This window comes from Arachis hypogaea, chromosome 20 (genome assembly GCF_003086295.3).
Source record: "Arachis hypogaea cultivar Tifrunner chromosome 20, arahy.Tifrunner.gnm2.J5K5, whole genome shotgun sequence".
In the NCBI taxonomy this organism is placed as follows: Eukaryota; Viridiplantae; Streptophyta; class Magnoliopsida; order Fabales; family Fabaceae; genus Arachis; species Arachis hypogaea.
In genome coordinates, this window is record NC_092055.1 from 5956662 (window position 1) to 5977258 (window position 20597).

The 20597-nt window shown below is 33.9% G+C and overlaps 3 protein-coding genes across 18 annotated transcripts; 2 read left to right on the forward strand and 1 right to left on the reverse strand.

Moving 5' to 3' along the window:
- The first annotated feature begins 4896 nt into the window (after positions 1 to 4896).
- Positions 4897 to 8776, forward strand: LOC140172891 (receptor-like serine/threonine-protein kinase SD1-8). 4 transcript variants are annotated; one of them, XM_072231619.1, is made up of 7 exons: positions 4897 to 6377; positions 6984 to 7103; positions 7192 to 7391; positions 7505 to 7715; positions 7818 to 8055; positions 8144 to 8294; positions 8394 to 8776. In XM_072231619.1, the coding sequence occupies exons 1-7, from the start codon at positions 5096 to 5098 to the stop codon at positions 8703 to 8705; spliced, it is 2514 nt and encodes an 837-aa protein (XP_072087720.1). In that variant the 5' UTR covers positions 4897 to 5095; the 3' UTR covers positions 8706 to 8776. The 4 variants fall into 4 exon arrangements, with proteins under 4 accessions (XP_072087720.1, XP_072087721.1, XP_072087719.1 ...); XM_072231620.1 differs by having other exon boundaries at positions 7204 to 7391; XM_072231618.1 differs by having other exon boundaries at positions 7505 to 8055.
- Positions 6033 to 11545, reverse strand: LOC140183325 (uncharacterized). 3 transcript variants are annotated; one of them, XR_011879323.1, is made up of 4 exons: positions 10733 to 11106; positions 10591 to 10644; positions 10285 to 10482; positions 6033 to 6160 (listed from the first exon to the last, which is right to left on the reverse strand). XR_011879323.1 is itself a non-coding variant. In XM_072231628.1 (3 exons), exons 1-3 carry the CDS (start codon positions 11027 to 11029, stop codon positions 10372 to 10374), a joined length of 462 nt encoding a protein of 153 aa, XP_072087729.1. In that variant the 5' UTR covers positions 11030 to 11545; the 3' UTR covers positions 10109 to 10371. The 3 variants fall into 3 exon arrangements, 1 of the variants encoding a protein (XP_072087729.1); XR_011879322.1 differs by lacking the exon at positions 6033 to 6160 and adding an exon at positions 8183 to 8595; XM_072231628.1 differs by lacking the exon at positions 6033 to 6160 and having other exon boundaries at positions 10109 to 10482; positions 10733 to 11545.
- A 2043-nt stretch (positions 11546 to 13588) lies between these two features.
- LOC112782871 (receptor-like serine/threonine-protein kinase SD1-8) lies at positions 13589 to 17221 on the forward strand. Of its 11 annotated transcripts, none has more exons than XM_025825515.3 (7): positions 13589 to 14970; positions 15273 to 15401; positions 15486 to 15673; positions 15791 to 16001; positions 16108 to 16345; positions 16437 to 16587; positions 16688 to 17221. In XM_025825515.3, exons 1-7 carry the CDS (start codon positions 13695 to 13697, stop codon positions 16997 to 16999), a joined length of 2505 nt encoding a protein of 834 aa, XP_025681300.1. In that variant the 5' UTR covers positions 13589 to 13694; the 3' UTR covers positions 17000 to 17221. The 11 variants fall into 11 exon arrangements, with proteins under 11 accessions (XP_025681300.1, XP_072087725.1, XP_072087726.1 ...); XM_072231621.1 differs by having other exon boundaries at positions 13613 to 14970; positions 15474 to 15673; positions 16096 to 16345; XM_072231622.1 differs by having other exon boundaries at positions 13615 to 14970; positions 16096 to 16345.
- The last annotated feature ends 3376 nt before the right edge of the window (positions 17222 to 20597 follow it).

The window sequence follows — 20597 nt, forward strand, 5'->3', positions numbered from 1 at the left end:
TGAAATTTTCAAAGGAATTCAAATCATTCATTTTTAGTTGTTCCAAAATAAGAACCAGAATTCAACTCTCGAGTGAATTCTAATTCCTAGCATTCCAAACAAACTCTAAAGGGTGCATGACTACCCCTACCTTATGGGGTTGCATTAAGCCATCAATTAAGCACAGAGCCTTGTCATAAAATCAACCTTCACTCAACATATTGGCGGGTGAATTTCAAATAATGCTCATTAATACAAGAAGTGGAAAAAATGTAAGAAGAAAAGAAAAGAAAATTAAAGAATACTTTAAGAATATTAAAACTATAATTTCTACCTACAAATGTTTAAATCGATAACAAATATATTTACGAAAAAAACAACTGACACATTGTACTCATGAAAAACGAATTTTAGTAGACAAAACTGTTCACACTACAAAAACTACTCAAAATTTTCAAATTACCTCTCCTTATTTAACCTAATCTAAATTTTAAATCCTAAACTCTTTACCACAATTCCATCCCACTCTCCTTGAAATCTCTGCCACCTGATCTTCCTCTCCAACACCCACCTATAATAACAAAACACTCAACCCCGTCCCTCCTCAACCAAAAAATTTGAAAGCAAAAAAGCGTTTTTTCATAAAATATTTTTTATATATTTTTTAATTTTGATATAATAAAAGTTTAAAAATTTTCATTTTAGTCTATATCATTAATTAAGATTGTTACACATCCAACTTTTGACCTTCTCATTGCAAATACATGTTTTAAAAAGAGAGACGAGTATCTTATAACATATAAGAGTAGCATGACAAGCTCTCAAATCGACTTCTTCTTGTTGGGGAGACTCGACCATAAATTTTGCATTAATTGTAAAATTATCACGGGAGAGTTTAACAACACAACATAGGATGCTCGTCATGGATTTTCGCGTCGAATAAAAATTGAGGAAAAGACATCATACAAAGAACTCAAGGACGAGATGATGACAGATGAAAGGTGAGGAACAAAGAAGTTTCTTAAGACGAGTAGGAGAAGAGGCAAAGTGGGATGAAAATGGAAGCATGGAAGAGATGTGGAGGGAGATGGCAAAAGTTATTAGAATAACAGCAAAAGAAAGTTTTGGTGAATCTAAAGGGACAGGACCAAGAGACAAAGAGTCCTGGTGGTGGAATGCGAGTGTACAAGAAAAGATAAAGATAAAAAGGGAGTGCTTTAAAGAGTGGTCTTTATGCCACAATGCAGATAATTGGAAAAAATATAAGGCGGCTAAGAAAGAGACAAAAGTGGCTGTAAGTAAAGGAAGAACGAGAGCATATAAGGGTCTTTACCAGTCTTTGGGTACGGAAGAAGGAGAAAAATGTATATATAGAATCGCAAAGAAACGTGAAAGAAGAACGAGAGATTTGGATCAGGTTAAGTGCATAAAGGATAAGGATGGAGAGGTGCTAGCTCAGGAGGAGAAGATTAATGAAAGGTGAAAGAGCTACTTCTACAAGTTATTTAATGAAGGACATAAGACTCTTCCGAGTCTTGGTCAGTTATGCACAAGGAAAGAAGATCAAAACTTTGACTATTATCGAAGGATTCGAGACTTCGAGATAAAAGAGGTTTTAAAGCAAATTAAAATGGTAGGGCAGTAGAACCTGATAATATCCCGATTGAGGTTTGGAAGGGCCTTAGAGGAAATGACATCAATTGGTTAACCAAGCTTTTTAATAAGATTTTAAGGTCAAAGAAGATACCTGATGAGTGTAGAAAGAGCATCTTGGTACCTATCTACAAGAATAAGGGGGATATACAAAGTTGTGAAAACTATAGAGGGATCAAGCTCATGAGTCATACTATGAAGTTATGGGAAATGGTGATAGAACGGAGGTTGAGAAAAGAGACATAAGTAATAGAAAACGTCAGGCAGATCCACCACTGAAGCAATATACCTGTTAAGAAGGATGATGGAGAGGTATCGTAGTAATAAAAGGGATCTACATATTGTGTTTATTGATTTGAAAAAAGCATACGATAGGGTGCCAAGGGAGGTCTTATGGAAGATTTTAGAAAAGAAGAGAGTAGGGATCGCATATATTCGTGCAATTAAAGACATGTATGATGTGGCCACAACTAGTGTGAAGACTTAAGGTGGTGTGACAGAGAAATTTTTCATTGGTATATGATTACATCAGGGATCATCCTTAAGTCCATACATTTTCACATTAGTCTTGGAAGTACTTACACAGTACATCCAAGAGCCTGCGCCATGGTGCATGCTTTTTGCCGATGATATCGTCCTTATAGGAGAGTAAAGGGAATACCTAAATAAGAAGTTGGACTTATGGAGAGAAGCTCTAGAATTGTATAGTCTGCGCATAAGCCGTAGTAAGACGGAATATATGGAATGTAAGTTTGGTTTGAGAAGGAAAAATCCTAATATAGAGGTGAAGATTGGAGAAAACACCCTATAAAAAGTTAAAAGTTTTAAATATCTTGGGTGCATCATATAAGATAATAGAGAGATTGAACAGGATGTAAATTATAGGATCCAAGCAGGTTGGTCAAAATTGCGGAGTGCATCTGGTTTTATATATGACAAAAAAGTGCTTTTAAAACTTAAAGGTAAATTCTATCGCACTGGTATAAGACCGGATATATTTTATGATACGGAGTGTTGGGCGGCCAAAGGGGAGCACGAACATAAGCTAAGTATGACAGAGATGAAGATGTTGAGATGGATGAGTGATCATACGCGATTGGATAAAATAAGGAACGAAGTATAAGAGAGAGAGTTGGAGTAGCATCCATTGTGAAAAAGATGGTAGAATCACGTCTCAGGTGGTTTGGACATGTGAGAAGAAGAGTGACAGAACACCAAATCAGGAGGGTGGATGAGATGAAAGATGAACAAGGGGTGAAAGGCAGAGGAAGACCTAAGTTGACCATCCATGAGGTGGTCAAACGAAATCTACATGTAAACGGTCTCTCTGTAGGCATGATACATGATAGAGCTCAATGGCGTCGTTTGATTCATGTAGCCAACCCCACCTAGTGGGACAAGGCTTTGTTGTTGTTGTTGTTGCTACACATCCAAGTATTTTTTTCATCCAAGTTTATCCAAGTAGGTCCAACACCAACAAAAACCACTCTCATTAAAAGAGCGTCATTACACGCGTTTTTTCTTCTTCTCCTCCCCGCACTTTCAAATACATCCATACATCCTCTTTCTCTTCTTTCAAATTCACGCATACTTCCTCCTCCTCCTTCGCGCACGCAGATTCTTCTTCTGCTTCTCCTCCTCCTCCTCTTCTTCTTCTTCTTCTTTTCCTCTTTCGTTATCGTCATCACCAACAACACCAACATTTTACTAATAGATTATTTTTTCAATCGAATTGAATGAAATGCAATTGCTAAATTGAATTGAATGGACGCATGTGTTTTGAATTGAATTGAAATGATAATCTCTAAATTGTAGACACAGGTGTTTTGAATTTGATTTTATATAATGGATAATGTTCCGTTCATTTAGTACAATACAATTGTTTCACCTTAATAACGTGTTCGGTTTATTATGCAGAAAGCTGTTTTAAATTTGATTTTATATAATGGATAACGTTCCGTTTATTTAGGACTATACAATTGTTTCACCTTAATAACATGTTCGGTTCATTATGAATTGAATTGAATTGAATTGAATTGTTGAGTTGAATGGACGCATGTGTTCTGAATTGAATTAAATTGAATTGATAATCTCTAAGAGGAGGAGAAGAAAGAGGAGGAGAAGAAGGAAAGAAGAAAAACCTGCATGTACAAATTTAGAAGAAAAAGGAAAGAAGGAGAATCTCCACAAATTTGAAAGAAGAAGAAGAAGAAATACGAGGAGGAGGAGAAGGATTAGGAGAAAGAAACGGAGAAGGAGAAAGAGAAGGAGTATATGATTTAAAAAATTGTTACAACAACTTGGATAGATTTGGATAAGGATTTTGTTTGGACGTAGAATTTTATTGATAATTAATTTGTTATGTCAATATTTAATTTGTCACATCAATACTACTTAATGAAACAAGTTAACAACATGAAGTAAAATAAAAATCATTTTTAAATATTACTTGTATTAAAATCAAAAGAAAATAGTTTATAAGAGTAAGAATCAATATATATTTTCTGAGTAATGTTAAGTAAGTAACCATTTTTTTTGCCAATATTAATCAATTTTTTTTAATTATTTTATTTATTTTAAATTATAAACCTAAACACTAAAATTAGATAATGTTGGTTAAGTAAAAATTAGTTTCCTATACTTTTTTGTATCTTCTAATTTCAAATAGTGGTCTAAGTTTGCTCTACGACTGGGACATTGACCGGACTGGAAATACCGTGTATGTGCATCAAAAAGTCTATAAGGTCGTTCGAATTTCTGTTGTTTGTAAACACGACATTCCATTATATAAAACTTTCAAGTTTCATGATTCCCTTCTATATAGAACTAAGTTTGAAACACAACCATGAACATAATATAAAACATTTATCACAAAAATCTTCAATAATAACTTGACAGAAGATTAATAATAACCAAAATGGATTATAAACTTGAAAACGGAACTTAGATGAGCGATATGTAAAGAATAATGAACTAAAAAAATTTACCATAAGAAATAAAGTATTAGCTAATTGAATGAGTTTTATATCCGACCTAAAAGAACTAAATGAGAAACCAATACAAAAGAGAAATCAGACTCCCCATTATTATATTTACAAGTTTTGATACATTCATATAAACTTGGTTTACAAGCATCCCTATTTTATTGTGAATTCCCCTAATTGTGACAAGAATAACCCGTTCAACATACAATATTATATTGATCTAGCATCATCAACTGATGATACTTAACTTCCAAGTTAAAAGTCAAAACAGATATATGACCAAAAGGAATATAAAAAGAGTCAAATGTGCTGGTAAGTCAAAAGCAATTTGTATTTATGAACAAATCTATGAAGAAATTGATGAATAACAATCACTCAGGAGTACTACTCTTAATAAGTCAAAAGCAATTAGCTTCTTCTATCCTACCGTCTAAACGATCAGGACAACAATCACACACTACTCTTAACTTTCCGCAAACATGAGGAGAATCTTCTTCCCACACCTTAACTACCTCATCATCATTCTTATTAGCTTCTTCTTCATCACTCTATCGACCTCCTCGGATACTTTAACCGGCACACAAATCCTCACAACCAACCAAACCCTGTTGTCACAAAACCAAACCTTTGTGCTGGGCTTCTTCAGAGGTTCCGACACCAACTATTACCTTGGAATATGGTATAACAACATCAATCCTCAAACAATAGTTTGGGTTGCAAACAGAGACAACCCCATTGATAACTCCACAGGCTATCTTATGATTGGAGACAATGGAAACCTTGTCCTCCTCAATTCATCCGGGAACCCTGCATGGTCCTCCAACCAAACCAACGCCAAGAATCCAGTTCTCCAGCTCCTTGATACTGGTAACCTTGTTCTCAAAGATTCATCAGACAAGATCAGTAGTAGCTACTTATGGCAGAGCTTCGATTACCCAACAGATACCTTGTTACCGGGGCTGAAGATCGGTTGGAACTTGGACACAGGAACGGAGAAGCACTTAACATCATGGAAAGTCAAAGGTGAGGACCCTTCAAGCGGTGACTACACTATGAAGGTAGATTACCATGGTTTACCTGAGATTCTCCTCAACAAAAACCAAACAATAATATGCCGAAGTGGTCCTTGGAATGGTGAGAGATTCAATGGGCACCCGGCGATGAAAGACAACACCTATGGTCTCAAGTTCAATTTCACTTATGATGAGCATAGTGTGTTTTTCTCTTTTTCCATTACAAAATCTTCCTTGTTGTCTAGAACAATTGTGACATCTGATTCTGATGGTGAGCTTCAACGCTACATGTGGATACAAGGAAGTTGGAACCAGTTCTGGTACCTACCAGCGGATCAATGCGATTACTATGGACAGTGTGGTCCGTACGGAGTGTGTGACAAAGATGCTTCGCCGATTTGCACTTGTATGCAGGGGTTCAGGCCTAAGAACCAGGAAGCTTGGAACTTGAGAGATGGGTCTGATGGGTGTGTGAGGAACACTGGTTTGAATTGTTCCACTGACAAGTTCTTGCATCTTGAGAACATGAAGCTGCCGGAGACAAGCAGCGTGTTTATGAATAAGAGTATGACACTTGATGAATGTGGGAGTTTGTGTAAGAGGAATTGTTCATGCACTGCATATGCAAACATCTACATCACAAATGGAGGAAGTGGCTGTGTTATGTGGCTTGGCCAACTCTTTGACATGAGCGTCTACCGTAAGGATGGTCAAGATCTCTATGTCAGATTGGCAGCTGCTGATATAGGTATATATCTATCTATTATCTATTATCAATCACCCTATGTGCTGTTTATTAGTTGTAGAAAAATAATCAAAAGAAAGTGAGACATGCATTTACTTGTAACATTAACAGTGTGGATATTTTTTACTGAAAAGATATCAATGTGGATTAGTAATTTTGTTAAATTTTTGCTAACGTTTCATTAATAATTATGGATGTGTAAAGCATGATATTTGCTACATTTTTTATGTGTGGCATTTAAATATAATGAATAAATAGAAAGGATCAATTTGATTCATATTAGTATTTTTTGAGACTAAATCGAGGCGTTAAATCTTTTAAAAGGTCAATTTGAACATGAATCCAATATCGAATTTTAATTTTTAAGTGCATTTTTCAATAATAGGAGTTTTAAGGTTTTATCCAATAACTATATTGAAATTCTTACTAAGTGCCTAATTAAGTCCTTTGGTTTTACAATAATACAACTGCCTAAATAATTACATATAATTGTTGTAACATAAATATTAAGCAGTAGTGCTTGCACATTTTTGCTATGAAGATGACATTTCAAGTTCCTTCCTAATTGATTAAGTGGAAGTTCTTTCTTATCAATTTGGTGACACACAGGATCTACTAGCTCCAACAAGAATCATAGAGTAGTCCAGGCTGTTGGCATCACACTTATTTTAGTTTTGGGATTGGTTGCTATTTGTTACCTAATGAAGAAGAGTAAACAAAGATCTAGAGGTAATGTATAATTAATCTCCCTCATATGAATGCCTGTATATAGTTGTGCAGTATAAATAGATTTACCTTGGTTGTAAACAATGTATAGCCGCTATTCCAGGTTTTGTCCGCAGAAGTCATGATTGGATAATGAATGCGGTGGTGTTTTCTAGAAAACACTTAGGTGATGAAAGGAACATGGATGATCTGGAATTGCCAATGTTTGATTTCGATACCTTAACAATGGCTACAAACAATTTCTCTCAAGATAATAAACTTGGAGAAGGAGGCTTCGGTAGTGTTTATAGAGTAAGTTGTTTTAATACTTTGTGCACAGCTGCCACCATTACAAAAATTCTCACATCAAAACATAAACACACTTGTATACACACACTAATCAATCGTACCTATGACAATATCAGGGAAGATTGATTGAAGGCCAAGAGATTGCTGTGAAGAGATTATCAAAGAATTCTGGACAAGGAAATGAAGAGTTCAAGAATGAAGTCAAGTTAATTGTCAAGCTGCAACACCGAAATCTTGTTCGGTTGCTTGGTTGCTGCATTGAGAAGGATGAGAAGATGTTGGTGTATGAGTATATGGAAAATAGAGGCCTTGATTCCATTTTATTTGGTAGTATTGTTTATTTCAATATTTTCTACTTTCTGATTATGATCTATATTTGTTTTGCTCTTATCCTTAGTTTATATGTATTAATAATAACTGATGTTGCAGACAAATCGAAAAAACCCTTGCTTGATTGGGAAAGACGTTTCAATATTATATATGGGATAGCCAAAGGGCTTCTTTATTTGCATCAAGATTCGAGATTTCGAATTATTCATAGAGATCTCAAGACAAGTAACATATTATTAGATAATGAAATGAATCCAAAAATATCAGACTTTGGAATGGCTAGAATTTTTGACAAAGATCAAATGCAAGCAAAAACATTAAGAATTGTTGGAACATAGTGAGTATAACATGATAATTTACCAATGCTTTCTGAAAACCCTGATACTGTGACTTCATTATAATTTATGCACATTTCTATTCTGTAGTGGTTATATGTCTCCTGAATATGCTATGGACGGAAACTTCTCAATAAAATCTGATGTTTTTAGCTTTGGAGTTATGGTATTGGAGATTATAACTGGAAAAAAGAATCGAAAGTTTTACAGTGATAACAATGAATTGAATCTTCTAGGAAATGTAAGTAAAAGAATTTCCTCCTAAATCTGAGTACTTCCTAGCTAAAAAATAAACATTCTAATTGATATATTATAATGATTACACTATGTATTCTTATAGGTATGGAGGCATTGGCATAAAGGAACTGCACTGACACTAATTGATCCATCCATTGGCAATTCATATGCAAAATCTAAAGTTATGAGATGCATACATATTAGTCTCTTATGTGTACAAGAACGTGCAGAAGATAGACCAACAATGCCTTCAGTGGTCTTAATGTTGAGTAGTGAAGCTCCATCAATGCCAAAACCTAAAATTCCTGGATTTTACGCAAGGACAAATGATCCAGAGATTGATTCATCTTCAAACAAGCAAAATGAAATATGGAGTGTGAATCAAGTCACAATCACAATGTTAGATGCTAGGTAGTTTATGACGAATGATATCATCCACTATTTCTGTATATATTCTTAAAAAAAAGGAGAGACAAATTCTACTTCCATTTATGGTTCTTTTTATTCTTTAATCAAGTTAGATTTGATGAGTCAGATTTTTAGTAATAAGAAATTAAGAATCAAATTTGGATGATTCAATCAGAATACATAGACAAAAATTCATAGCTTAAATGAAGTTTAGATCCAGGGACAAATTAGTTTTTGATCTACTGGACTCGGAAATACCATGATCTCATAATACCATTAGCTTATAATTTTTTAAGAGTCATAATTTTAAAAGTAATTCTAATCATATTAAAGTTTTTTTTTTTAACTCTTCGGGTTTTTTCCGTTGCTTAACAAAGAAAAAATTTCAACCCTAAAGTAACCTACCAAATCTTGCTTATAAGAAAATAAAAATAAATAAAAACTACCAATTTTCTCCGAAGTATAGATACTCCACTTTATGTTTGATAAGAATTATGAACTATATTACTGTTATAGAATACAGTTATCATATTGGTTTAAGCATTCTCATCTGATAAAGAAGCAAAAACTCATTCTAATATAAAAACGAGTTATATCTCAACTATTCTCATCAAGAGCAGAACAATTTGCATCATCATTGACACACTTGACAAGGATATTGGAGAATTAAAGTTTTCGTTTTCGTTGTTACTTTCAGCAAAAAATGAATATTAGGATTCCAGTCTTATTATTTTAGGACATCCCGACTTGTAGTTTAACTGGTTAGGCACATTCAGAGTAAATGATCAATGAATGGTTATTATTACTATCCAGCCCTTATTAATATATAATTTTATTTCTTTTCTCTTTTTTTTTTTAAATTTAGAGAGCTTCTTTGATAATTCATCATTTATCCGTGTTAAGTGTTTTGATTCAGCATATTATAAACTTCCTGGAATGGTCCAAGTTTCACCACCGTTTTCGTCGTGACTCTTGACTCCTGAGGATCCACAAAACTAGCCTCAAAACATCACAACTTGGGTTCTTTATAAATACATGACAAAATTAATATTAATATACTATATAGATAAGAGAGTTTTTCTAGACCATGATATCATTTAATGAATAAATTGGTAACTCCTGTTTTTTATTTTGTTGTTGTGGAAGGTCAATTGTTTTGTTTTTTTCAGACTAAATAAGGGCATCTGCCAAAAGTAACCTCCTATCCCCATACCTCTCTTTTTTTGTGTAGAAGAATTTTCCTTCTTACTACACAAAGCTGAACAAAACAACACAATCAAAAGGATTCAGATTAATCGGAGATGCCCGGCCGTGAACTACTTCTCTTTTGCCGATGACTCTTGTACCTTTTTGCAAAGGAACAATAGAGACTAGTGACAGAATCCTAGCACTATTGGAGGACAATGAAAATTTTGGTGGATAGCAAGTTAATTCAGAAAAATCAGCAATCTTTTCTAAACGTCAATCACATTGGTGTCCAGGATAATTACCTGGGTCTTCCCTCCCTAGTACATCGATCTAAAAGAGCTACGTTCGGAGCTATAAAAGATAAAGTTCACACGAGGGTGCAAGGTTGGAAGAGAAACCTGCGTTCGGAGCTCCATTGAAGGGGCTGAGCTGAAAAGTTGGATCCGTTAATAATATTTGCATCTTCAATGACCCTTGGCTACCAACTACCCCACCCATTTTAACATCTCCATGACACCATCCTCCAACCTCATCAATGACCGCATCAATCGGAAATGGAACCAGCCATTGGTAGAGGCTTTATTCTCACCAGAAATCTGCTCAAGAATTTCGATAATTAAACCAGGAGAAAACTGTGTCAAAATCCACTGGCCATTGAACAAATTAGGGCAATATGATGTAGCTTCAGGTATAGAGTGGCTTACCTCTTTCACCATGTTGCCATTAACCTCTGCTCCCAATTTATTCAGCAGAGATACCTGGACAGGAATATGGAACCCTAAAATCCAACAGAAATAAATAAAAAAAAAAAAAGAAAAAATTGGAAGGCACTACACAAAAAATTACCTGTTCTACAACTCCTGCATAAGCGTTTCCCCTCAACTTTACATCATCGCTCACTGCCTCCACCGATGTGGAGATATGGCGATTAAGCCCCTTCAGATGATCGAGAATAGGGCTGCACATGGATCGGATAATATCCGCATATCTGCGGTAATTATCCGCAACCGATCCGAATTTTGCGGATATTATCCGATCCGTAGAGCCATCGGATCGGATCGGATCCGCACTATGGTCGGATCGGATTGCGGATTTGGCAGTGATATCCGCGGATCCGATCCGCAAATCCGCATATCCGCACATCACATATAAATAGCATAGTTTAAGAAAATAAACCCTAATGTGATATGAATTTTAGTGTGTTATTTATGAATTTTATGATATTTTGTTTTTAATTTTTTATGTTGTACTTCAACTTAGAATAATTAAACTTAAATCTTGTGTTATTATTTTGTTTTTGTTATTCAAAAGAACTATTATTGATAATATTTTAGGAGTAAATAGGCTTAAACAGATAAAAAATGAAATTTTTGGATTTTTTTTGTAAAAATAGTCAAATAGAATCTTAAAATAGTTTTTTTTTTTTTTTAATTATGCGGATATACCCGATATCCGATCCGATCCGATCCGCAAGTATGCGGATCGAATCGGATCGGATCCGGCCTAAAAAAATGCGGATATCGTATCCGATCTGATACGATGAGTGCAGTGCGGATCGGATAGAATTTTAGGCTATATCCGATCCGATCCGATCCGTGTGCAGCCCTAATCGAGACACCTTCTTCGAATAAAGAGAACCTGAGCCAAGACATTGAGAGCAGTAGAAAGCAATCTTTTTTGGGTATTTTGTGTTTGAAATTGAATAGCTGGAAAGCCAGCAAGCTCTTTGTCTTTGAGAACATTATTTCAGAAAGTTGGAACTCTCTTTGCCATTGATTAGTTCATTACTTTTTTTAATCTAGAAAGTTAGAGACTAATCGATAAATAATTCAGATAATAAAAAAAAAACTAAAAAAATTGTCACACAGGATGGACCTAACTATATGTTGCTTGTGGTTCACGTCACTAAATTGTCCATAATCAATTTTTCCAACGAATCAATATTACATAACCAATAATAATTTATACTTATATTTATAAAAATTTTATACATAAAAAATATATAATTTTTATTTATATTTATTAAAATTTATACACATAAATTAATACAATTTATATTTATATTTTTAAAATTTATATACATAAATTAATAAAATTTATTTATTAAAAAAATTTAATATTTATATTCATCAAATAATCATAAAAAAATACTAAATGTTAGTGTTCCTAAGAATTTATCTTTTTTATCATTTCGCTCGCATATTATAAAACTTTACATGGATATATACAACTCTAATCTTTAGACTTCACCTTAATTAGTTTTCTGTTTTTGCTAACTCTAAAAATTCAATTAATAAATTATAAAATAAATTAGAATGATATATAAAAACAAGTATATATACAAATATATATAATATATAAGTAGTCAGGTGTGCATGGCCCGATTTGGTCCGAAGACCCGACCTGGTCCCAAACACTTTAGGGGCTATTCTGGTGTGATTTTACCGGGTCTAGGGTCAAGTAAGGTCTTAAAAATAGACTCGGTCATTATTTTGGGTCAGGTCCGGGCCATGGCTCGGGTCACTCTAAGTCGGCCCGGTGGCCCGGTCATCATACACAATTAATATTTTGTGTTATTAGTTATTATAAGACTATAAGTTAATGTTTTATATTTAAAATGCATAAGATTTTAAACTAATGCATAATATTGTATTATTTATATTGATTTAAATATTTGGTATTATTAGACAATATTAGTATTGATTATGGTTATGCGTTAATTTTAGAGAAGAGTTAGTTCTTGTTATATTCTTCTAAGTGAATTTTACCATGTCAAATAATGGTTGGAGTCTTGAAAATTTGGATATTTTTACATGCTAGCTTATAAGAAGATATCAAGGTAATGTAATGTTAACGGCCCGGTTTTCACCCGGTTTTTACCCGGTATAATCGTGGCCCGAAAGTGTATAGGTTTTATCGAGTTTAGGACCGGGTTCGGATCTAATAAATAGGTCCGGTATATATTTCGGGTCGAATTTGGGTCACATCAAACCCGGTTTCACCCGACCCATGCACACCCTTATAGTCAACCGCTTCTTATAAATAATCTTTGGAAAAACTAATAAATTAGAAATTTAATAAATGGACTAACTTTTATTCAAACAATGGACTAGTTTAGTAGAAAATTAAAAATTTGTTTTCAATATATATTTATATTTGAATATATATTTTATATTAATAATTAATTTTAGTGGATGATTTTAGTATACACGTAGTATAATTGATATAATAATTATTTATATGTAATTATGCTATATATGTATTGGAATTGGCTAACAAAATCAACTACCAATATAAAATATATATTGAAATATAAATACATATTAAAAATAAATTAAATTATACATATATTTAAAAATAAATATATTAGTAATTGATTTTAACAACTAATAAAAAAATATTAAAAAATTAATAAATTTTATAATTTATATCTATTAATTAATTATTATTAATATTTTTGAGATAAAATTATATTTAATAATATAAAATTATTTATTTTCTTTTGAATTAAGTAGGGCCAAATTTTAATAAATCTGATGGCATAAACTTTCTCTTTTGAATATACTAATATAAGAATTGAGTAGCATCATCAAGTGATAATAATAATAATTAACTTTTGAAATATGGGAAACTCGCTAACCCTTTGTTCAAAAGTCAAAACACATGTTCAAAAGGAAAATGGGATGCCGGTCAGTTTGTTCTGCTCTTCTTAGCTTGATAAATAATTTAAAGGCACTGAGCTTGTTCTATTATAATACCCTCTAAACTCACAACAACAATCACACACTACTCTTGACCTTCCGCAAACATGAGAATCTTCTTCACTCATCTTATTGACTACATCATCATTGTTATTGGTTTCTTCTTCATCACTCCATCAACCTCTTTCGATACTTTAACCGGAACACAAATCCTCAGAACCAACCAAACGCTATTGTCACAAAACCAATCCTTCGTGCTGGGCTTCTTCAGAGGTTCCAACACCAACTATTACCTCGGAATATGGTACAACAACATCAATCCTCAAACAATAGTTTGGGTTGCAAACAGGGACAACCCTATTGAAACCTCCACAGGCTATCTCAAGATTGGAGACAATGGAAACTTTGTCCTCCTCAATTCATCCGGGAACCCTGCATGGTCCTCCAACCAAACCCACGCCAAGAATCCAGTTCTCCAGCTCCTTGATACCGGTAACCTTGTTCTCAAAGATTCATCAGACAAGACCAATAATAACTACTTATGGCAGAGCTTCGAGTACCCAACGGATACCTTGTTACCAGGGATGAAGGTCGGTTGGAACTTGGACACAGGAACAGAGAAGCACTTAACATCATGGAAGGTCACAGGTGAAGACCCTTCAAGCGGGGACTACACTTTGAAGATAGATTACCATGGTTTATATGAGACTCTCCTCAGGAGAAACCAAACTATAATATGCCGAAGTGGTCCTTGGAATGGTGAGAGATTCAGTGGGAACCCGGCGATGAAAGACAACACCGATGGTCTCAAGTTCAATTTCACTTATGATGATCATGGTGCGTGGTACTCTTTTTCCGTTACAAGACCTTCCTTGTCGAGGATAATTGTGACATCTGATTCTGATGGCGAGTTTCAACGCTACCTGTGGATACAAGGAAGATGGAACAAGTTCTGGTACAAACCGTCGGATCAATGCGACCATTACAGGGAGTGTGGTCCGTACGGAGTGTGTGACAATAATGCATCGCCGGTTTGCACATGTATGAAAGGGTTCAGCCCTAAGAACCCTCAGGCTTGGAATCTGAGAGATGGATCTGATGGGTGTGTGAGGAACACGGATTTGAATTGTTCCACTGACAAGTTCTTGCATCTTGAGAACATGAAGCTGCCGGAGACTAGCAGCGTGTTTATAAATAAGAGTATGACACTTGATGAATGTGGGAGTTTGTGTAAGAGGAATTGTTCATGCACTGCATATGCAAACATTGATATCACAAACGGAGGAAGTGGCTGTATTATGTGGATTGGTCAACTCTTTGACATGAGTGTCTACCGTACGGATGGCCAAGATCTCTATGTCAGATTGGCTGCAGCTGATATAGGTATCTCTCTATTTGAACACTAATTCAATATTGAATTTTAATTGGTTTTAATTGACTTTTCAATGAGGGGAGTTTTAAGTTTTTTATCCAATAACTATATTGAAATTATTACAAAGTGCCTAATTAAGTCCTTTGGTTTCAAAATAATTCAACCGTCTAAATAATCACATATAATTGTTATAACATGAATATTAAATAGTAGTGGTTATGCACATTTTTGCTAAGATGATGATATTGCAAGTTCCTTCCTTATTGATTAAGTATTTAAGGGAGTTCTTTCCGATTAATTTGGTGACACACAGGATCTACTAACTCCAACAAGAATCATAGAGTAGTACAGGCTATTAGCATCACACTTACTGCACTTGTTTTAGTTTTTGGATTGGTTGCTATTTGTTACTTATGGAAGAAGGGAAAACAAAGATCTAGAGGTAATGTACAATAATTAATCTCTCTCATATGAATGTTTATGTATAGTATGGTACTGAATTGTATATCAATAGCTGCTATTTCAGGTTTTGTCCACAGAAATCATGATTGGTTAATGAATGAGGTGGTGCCTTCTAGAAGATACTTGGGTGATGAAAGGAACATGGATGATCTAGAGTTGCCAATGTTTGATTTTGATACCTTAATGATGGCTACGAACAATTTCTCTCAAGATAATAAACTTGGAGAAGGAGGCTTCGGTAGTGTTTATAGGGTAAGTTGTTTTAATACTTTATGCATAGCTGCCATCATCACTAAAATTAAGTCTCAAATCATAACATAAACACACTTATATATACACACTAACAGATCGTGCATATGGTATAATCAGGGCAGATTGATTGAAGGCCAAGAAATTGCTGTGAAAAGATTGTCAGAAGACTCTGGACAAGGAATTGAAGAATTTAAAAATGAAGTCAAATCAATTGTCAAGCTGCAACACCGAAATCTTGTTCGGTTGCTTGGTTGCTGCATTAAGAAAAATGAGAAGATGTTGGTGTATGAATATATGGAAAATAGAGGCCTTGATTCCATTTTGTTTGGTAACTTGCATTATTTATTTCAATATTTTCCTTTTCTAATTATTATGTATACTTGTTTTGTTTGTTAACCGTAGTTTTTACTCATTAATAATAGCTAATGTTGCAGACAAATCAAAAAGATCATTGCTTGATTGGGAAAAGCGTTACAATATTATATATGGGATAGCAAGAGGACTTCTTTATTTGCATCAAGATTCAAGATTTCGAATTATTCATAGAGATCTCAAGACAAGTAACATATTATTAGATAACGAAATGAATCCAAAGATATCAGACTTTGGATTAGCTAGAATTCTTAACAAAGATCAAATCCAAGCAAAAACATTAAGAATTGTTGGAACATAGTGAGTATAACATGATCATTCATCATAGTATTACTTGAAAAACTAAATACGATGGCTTCATTTTTAATTTACGAGCTTTACTATTTTGCAGTGGTTATATGTCTCCTGAATATGCTATGGACGGAAACTTTTCAGTAAAATCTGACGTTTTTAGCTTTGGAGTTATTGTATTGGAGATTATAACTGGAAAGAAGAATAGAGAATTTTATAGTGATGACGATGAATTGAATCTTTTGGGATATGTAGGCGAAAGAATTTTATCCTAAATCTAAATACTTCTTAGCTGAAAAATAATATTTTAAGTGATATATTATAATAATTGCACTATATATGTTCGTGCAGGTATGGAGGCATTGGCATGAAGGAACTGTATTAACACTGATTGATCCATCTATTGGCAATTCATACACAGAATCTAAAGTTATAAGGTGCATACATATTGGTCTCTTATGTGTTCAAGAATGTGCAGAAGATAGACCAACAATGTCTTCAGTAGTCTTAATGTTGAGCAGTGAAGCTCTGTCAATGCCATCTCCTAAGAACCCTGGATTTTCCATTAAAAAAAACCATTTAAACATAGATTTATCTCCAAGCAAACAAGATATAACATGGAGTGTAAATCAAGTCACTATCACAATGTTAGATGGTAGATAGTTAAAGAAAAATGACATTATCCATTATTTTTGTATATATTCTTGATGGTAATTAGTGGCTAAGAGAATAGAGAGTTGAATCTTAGTCTTATTTTTTTTTTTTGCTGTATATTACTTTTTGCTTTTTTTAAATAGCTTCAGGAGATATTTCTGCTTTTTGTCTCATAATCAATCAAGAAACATTTTCTTTTTGTCTCGTAATCGATTAGGAGATATTTTTCAATTTTGTCTCCAGTGTAATAAAAACAGAATAGAAGTAGAAGAGAGAGATATAATCACACCCAGAAGTATCCTGATTCAGCTGCTAAGTGCAATGCAGCCTACATCTAGTCTTCATCACTACAGTGACGGAATTTCACTATAATCATCATATTACATACACCAATTCTTCCCTAGGAACTACCCATTCCTATCTGGGACAAATCCAGATTCTATCCCCAAATCTGAACTTGACTTAGACACCTACCAAGCTTTTAACCGCAAAGTGCTAACCCAACTTATAAGGGAATCCCCACAGGATCATGAAACACATCATACAGATGTACAAAGGAATTCTTAAACATCTATGGTTTTTTCTTTAATTTTGCTCTCTCTGCCTTTTTCCTCTCACTGGCTTTTTCTTACAAACCTCACTCTGTTTGCCTTTTACCATGAGACTTAGACAGACAAAACTAAAGAAAACAAAATGAAACCCATTGAAGGAGAAGAACTCTGTTAGTTTAGGGTAACTATGAGAACTCTATGCTTACTCTCCTTATCTCAACCCTTGGCCGTTCACCCTTATTATAGAAGGGGAAGCTTCAAGGTTGAAACCGGTTCAACCAAGCCACCAACATCTTCTCCAACACATAGCCGGTTCGAACAGAGAGAGAAGAGAGGAAAAACCGAAAGCAAATCAACATGCATGTACCTCTCTCTCATCCCTTCTCATCAAGTTTTATCAATCTGAGCCTTTCATCTTGACTTTGTCCCCAAGAATGAATTCTGACCTTGATGAATCTTTGATCCTTGACAGCTCCTTCTTTTCTATATTTCCTTCTTCTTCTACGTAGCTTTACTAGCTACCTTCTGTCTTGGATGAACAAAGATGGAAACGAGCTTTACCACAGAGATCTTTTTTCTCTGACCGAGGCCGATTGCTTCTATTTTTTGTATGAAGATCTTGAAGCTTCTTCGTGAGATCTTGCCTTCAATGGCAAAGATCTTAGCCACACCATGCTTTGGATATTCCTTTTTCTTTACTGACCTTCTTCATCCTAACATTTTGCTTCTTCATAGCTTCACTGTATCTCTAATAACTTGCTCTTGCTATCTTCTTCTCTGACAATGAAATGACCGAAACAAAGAGAGAGAAGAAAGAAATAAACTTTCGAAGGAAGCAATGAATGATATTAAAACAAATTAATTCCTACTTCCATTTCCCTATGCATAAAGTAACGTGTGGAGCACTTAAGCAATTAAATCAATTTAAATTTTCTCTTTCAAGTTACCAATGCATAAGTTTATTTTAATTAAAATTTGAATTCCATATTCCATAGAAGTAGGTAACCAAATGGTGCAACAACAAATTGGACCCCTTTGTTTTATCATCACCGTATGGCTTCTTTGAGCCACTTTCTTCATTATTTGTTTTACCAAAATGGGCCTTAGGTTTGGGCTTATCTTCAATTCAAGTCTCAGCAACTTGGATCAAATTTGGCACAAAACAAATTAATTCATTTATCAATTTGGATTGATGTGACTTTTGGTCCAATAATCAAAATTTGCACACTAAACAAAATTCATTAGCCAAACCATTTGAAGCAAAAATTAAATTAACAATTTTTCTAATTAACATTTTTAATTATGTTTGATCATCACAATAATTTCAAGTTTTCCAAACTCATCAATTCTCATAATCATAAAAAATAGAAAAAAGAATTTTTATTTAAGCTATTTAAGCTACGGCAGATTTTATTCTTTAATCAAGTTAAAAATTAAATTTGGATGATTAAACCTGAATATAATAAACTTGGATGCAATATTTCGCATACAATAAAGGAAATTAGAGGTGCATGACTACCCCAATGATTTAAGGCTGTATTTGGTTTATGAATGGACTGAGACATAGACATAAATACATAAACATTAAAGACATAAATACAATAAGACACAAAATTTTTAAGTTGTTTAGTAATTAAATACAGAGACACAACAATAAATTACAATCATATAAAATTTTAAAATTATCCTTATAACAAATACTACCACCCTATTTTTTCTCCACTATTATCTAAATCACCACCACCACCACTTCTCTGTTACCAATAATAACTCTTAAATTAATAAAAAAAATTAATCAAAATAGAACGACACAGATATAATAAATATCGATCAAGATTCAATTAAATAAAAAATTAAATATATAATTTTTTTCTGTAAAAAAAAAAATCAAGGGAGGAGATGAAGTTGAAAACAGGGGTGGAAGTAGAAAAACAGATTTGGCAGGGTGCAAAGGTTGAGGCATTTTTGGTAGAGGCAGCGCACTGATTCTGGCTGAAGTGGCTGCATTGGCGGTTCTGCAATTCCAGGTAGTAGCAGTGGTGGTTCTGGCAAAGCTGGCGACAATGGTAGTTCAAGCAAAGGCGAAGAGTAGAGTTCTGCGATTCTGGGAGAGGCAGCGGTGGCGGATCTCGAAAAGGCACGAACAGTTTGATCTACTAAATTGGGAGAGGAAGCAGTAGCAAATCTGATAGAGACAGTGGTAGTGACGGCTTTGTGATTTTGGAAGAGGCAACGGCGGCGGTTCCGGTAGAGGAGGCGGCAATGATTTTGGAGGAGGAGCGGCAGCGATTTTGGCAGAAGAGCAACAATGATTCTTGTAGAGGCATGGATTCAGGAAGATAAAATGGTTTGGAAGAGAAGAAAGATGAAGAAGATGACAATGTAGAAGTGAAAAGGGATAAAGTAGGGAAGAGGGTAGATTTAGGAATTTTTTAAATTGACTAGGGATAAAATTGTCCAAACATTTTATTATGAATCTGTGTCCACTTTTAAAATTCGTGTCTCACACTTTTGAAGAGACACAAATTACATGTCTCTAATGTGTAAGTGTGTGTAATCGTGTCCTTCATAAACTTATGTCTTATGAAACAAACGCTATACGTGTACCACCGTGTCCATATCTCTGGTAGGCATAGACAGCAAACAAACGCTGTCTAAGAGCAAGTTCAATGCATGAGACCCAATTTTACTTTTTCTGACACTAAGAGGTCCTAGCCGTTGGAGCAAGAGAAGAGAAGGTTCCACACAGATTTCTAGAGGAACCAGGCCCTCTGAAGAGGGACTCTGAGAAGCCAATAATAACTTGCCAAATGGCAAGTTATTATTTAAATAAATAATTATATTAAATATTGATATTTTTATTTAATTAATAATTTATATTAATTATTTAACTAATAATTAATTAAGTAATTAAATTATAATTAATTTATTAATAATTATAATAATTTAATTAGATTAAATAATTAAATTTTTATTTAATTAATAATTTATATTAATTATTTATATTTATATTATTATATTAAATTAGCCGTTGCAAAATTAGTCGTTGTAAAATT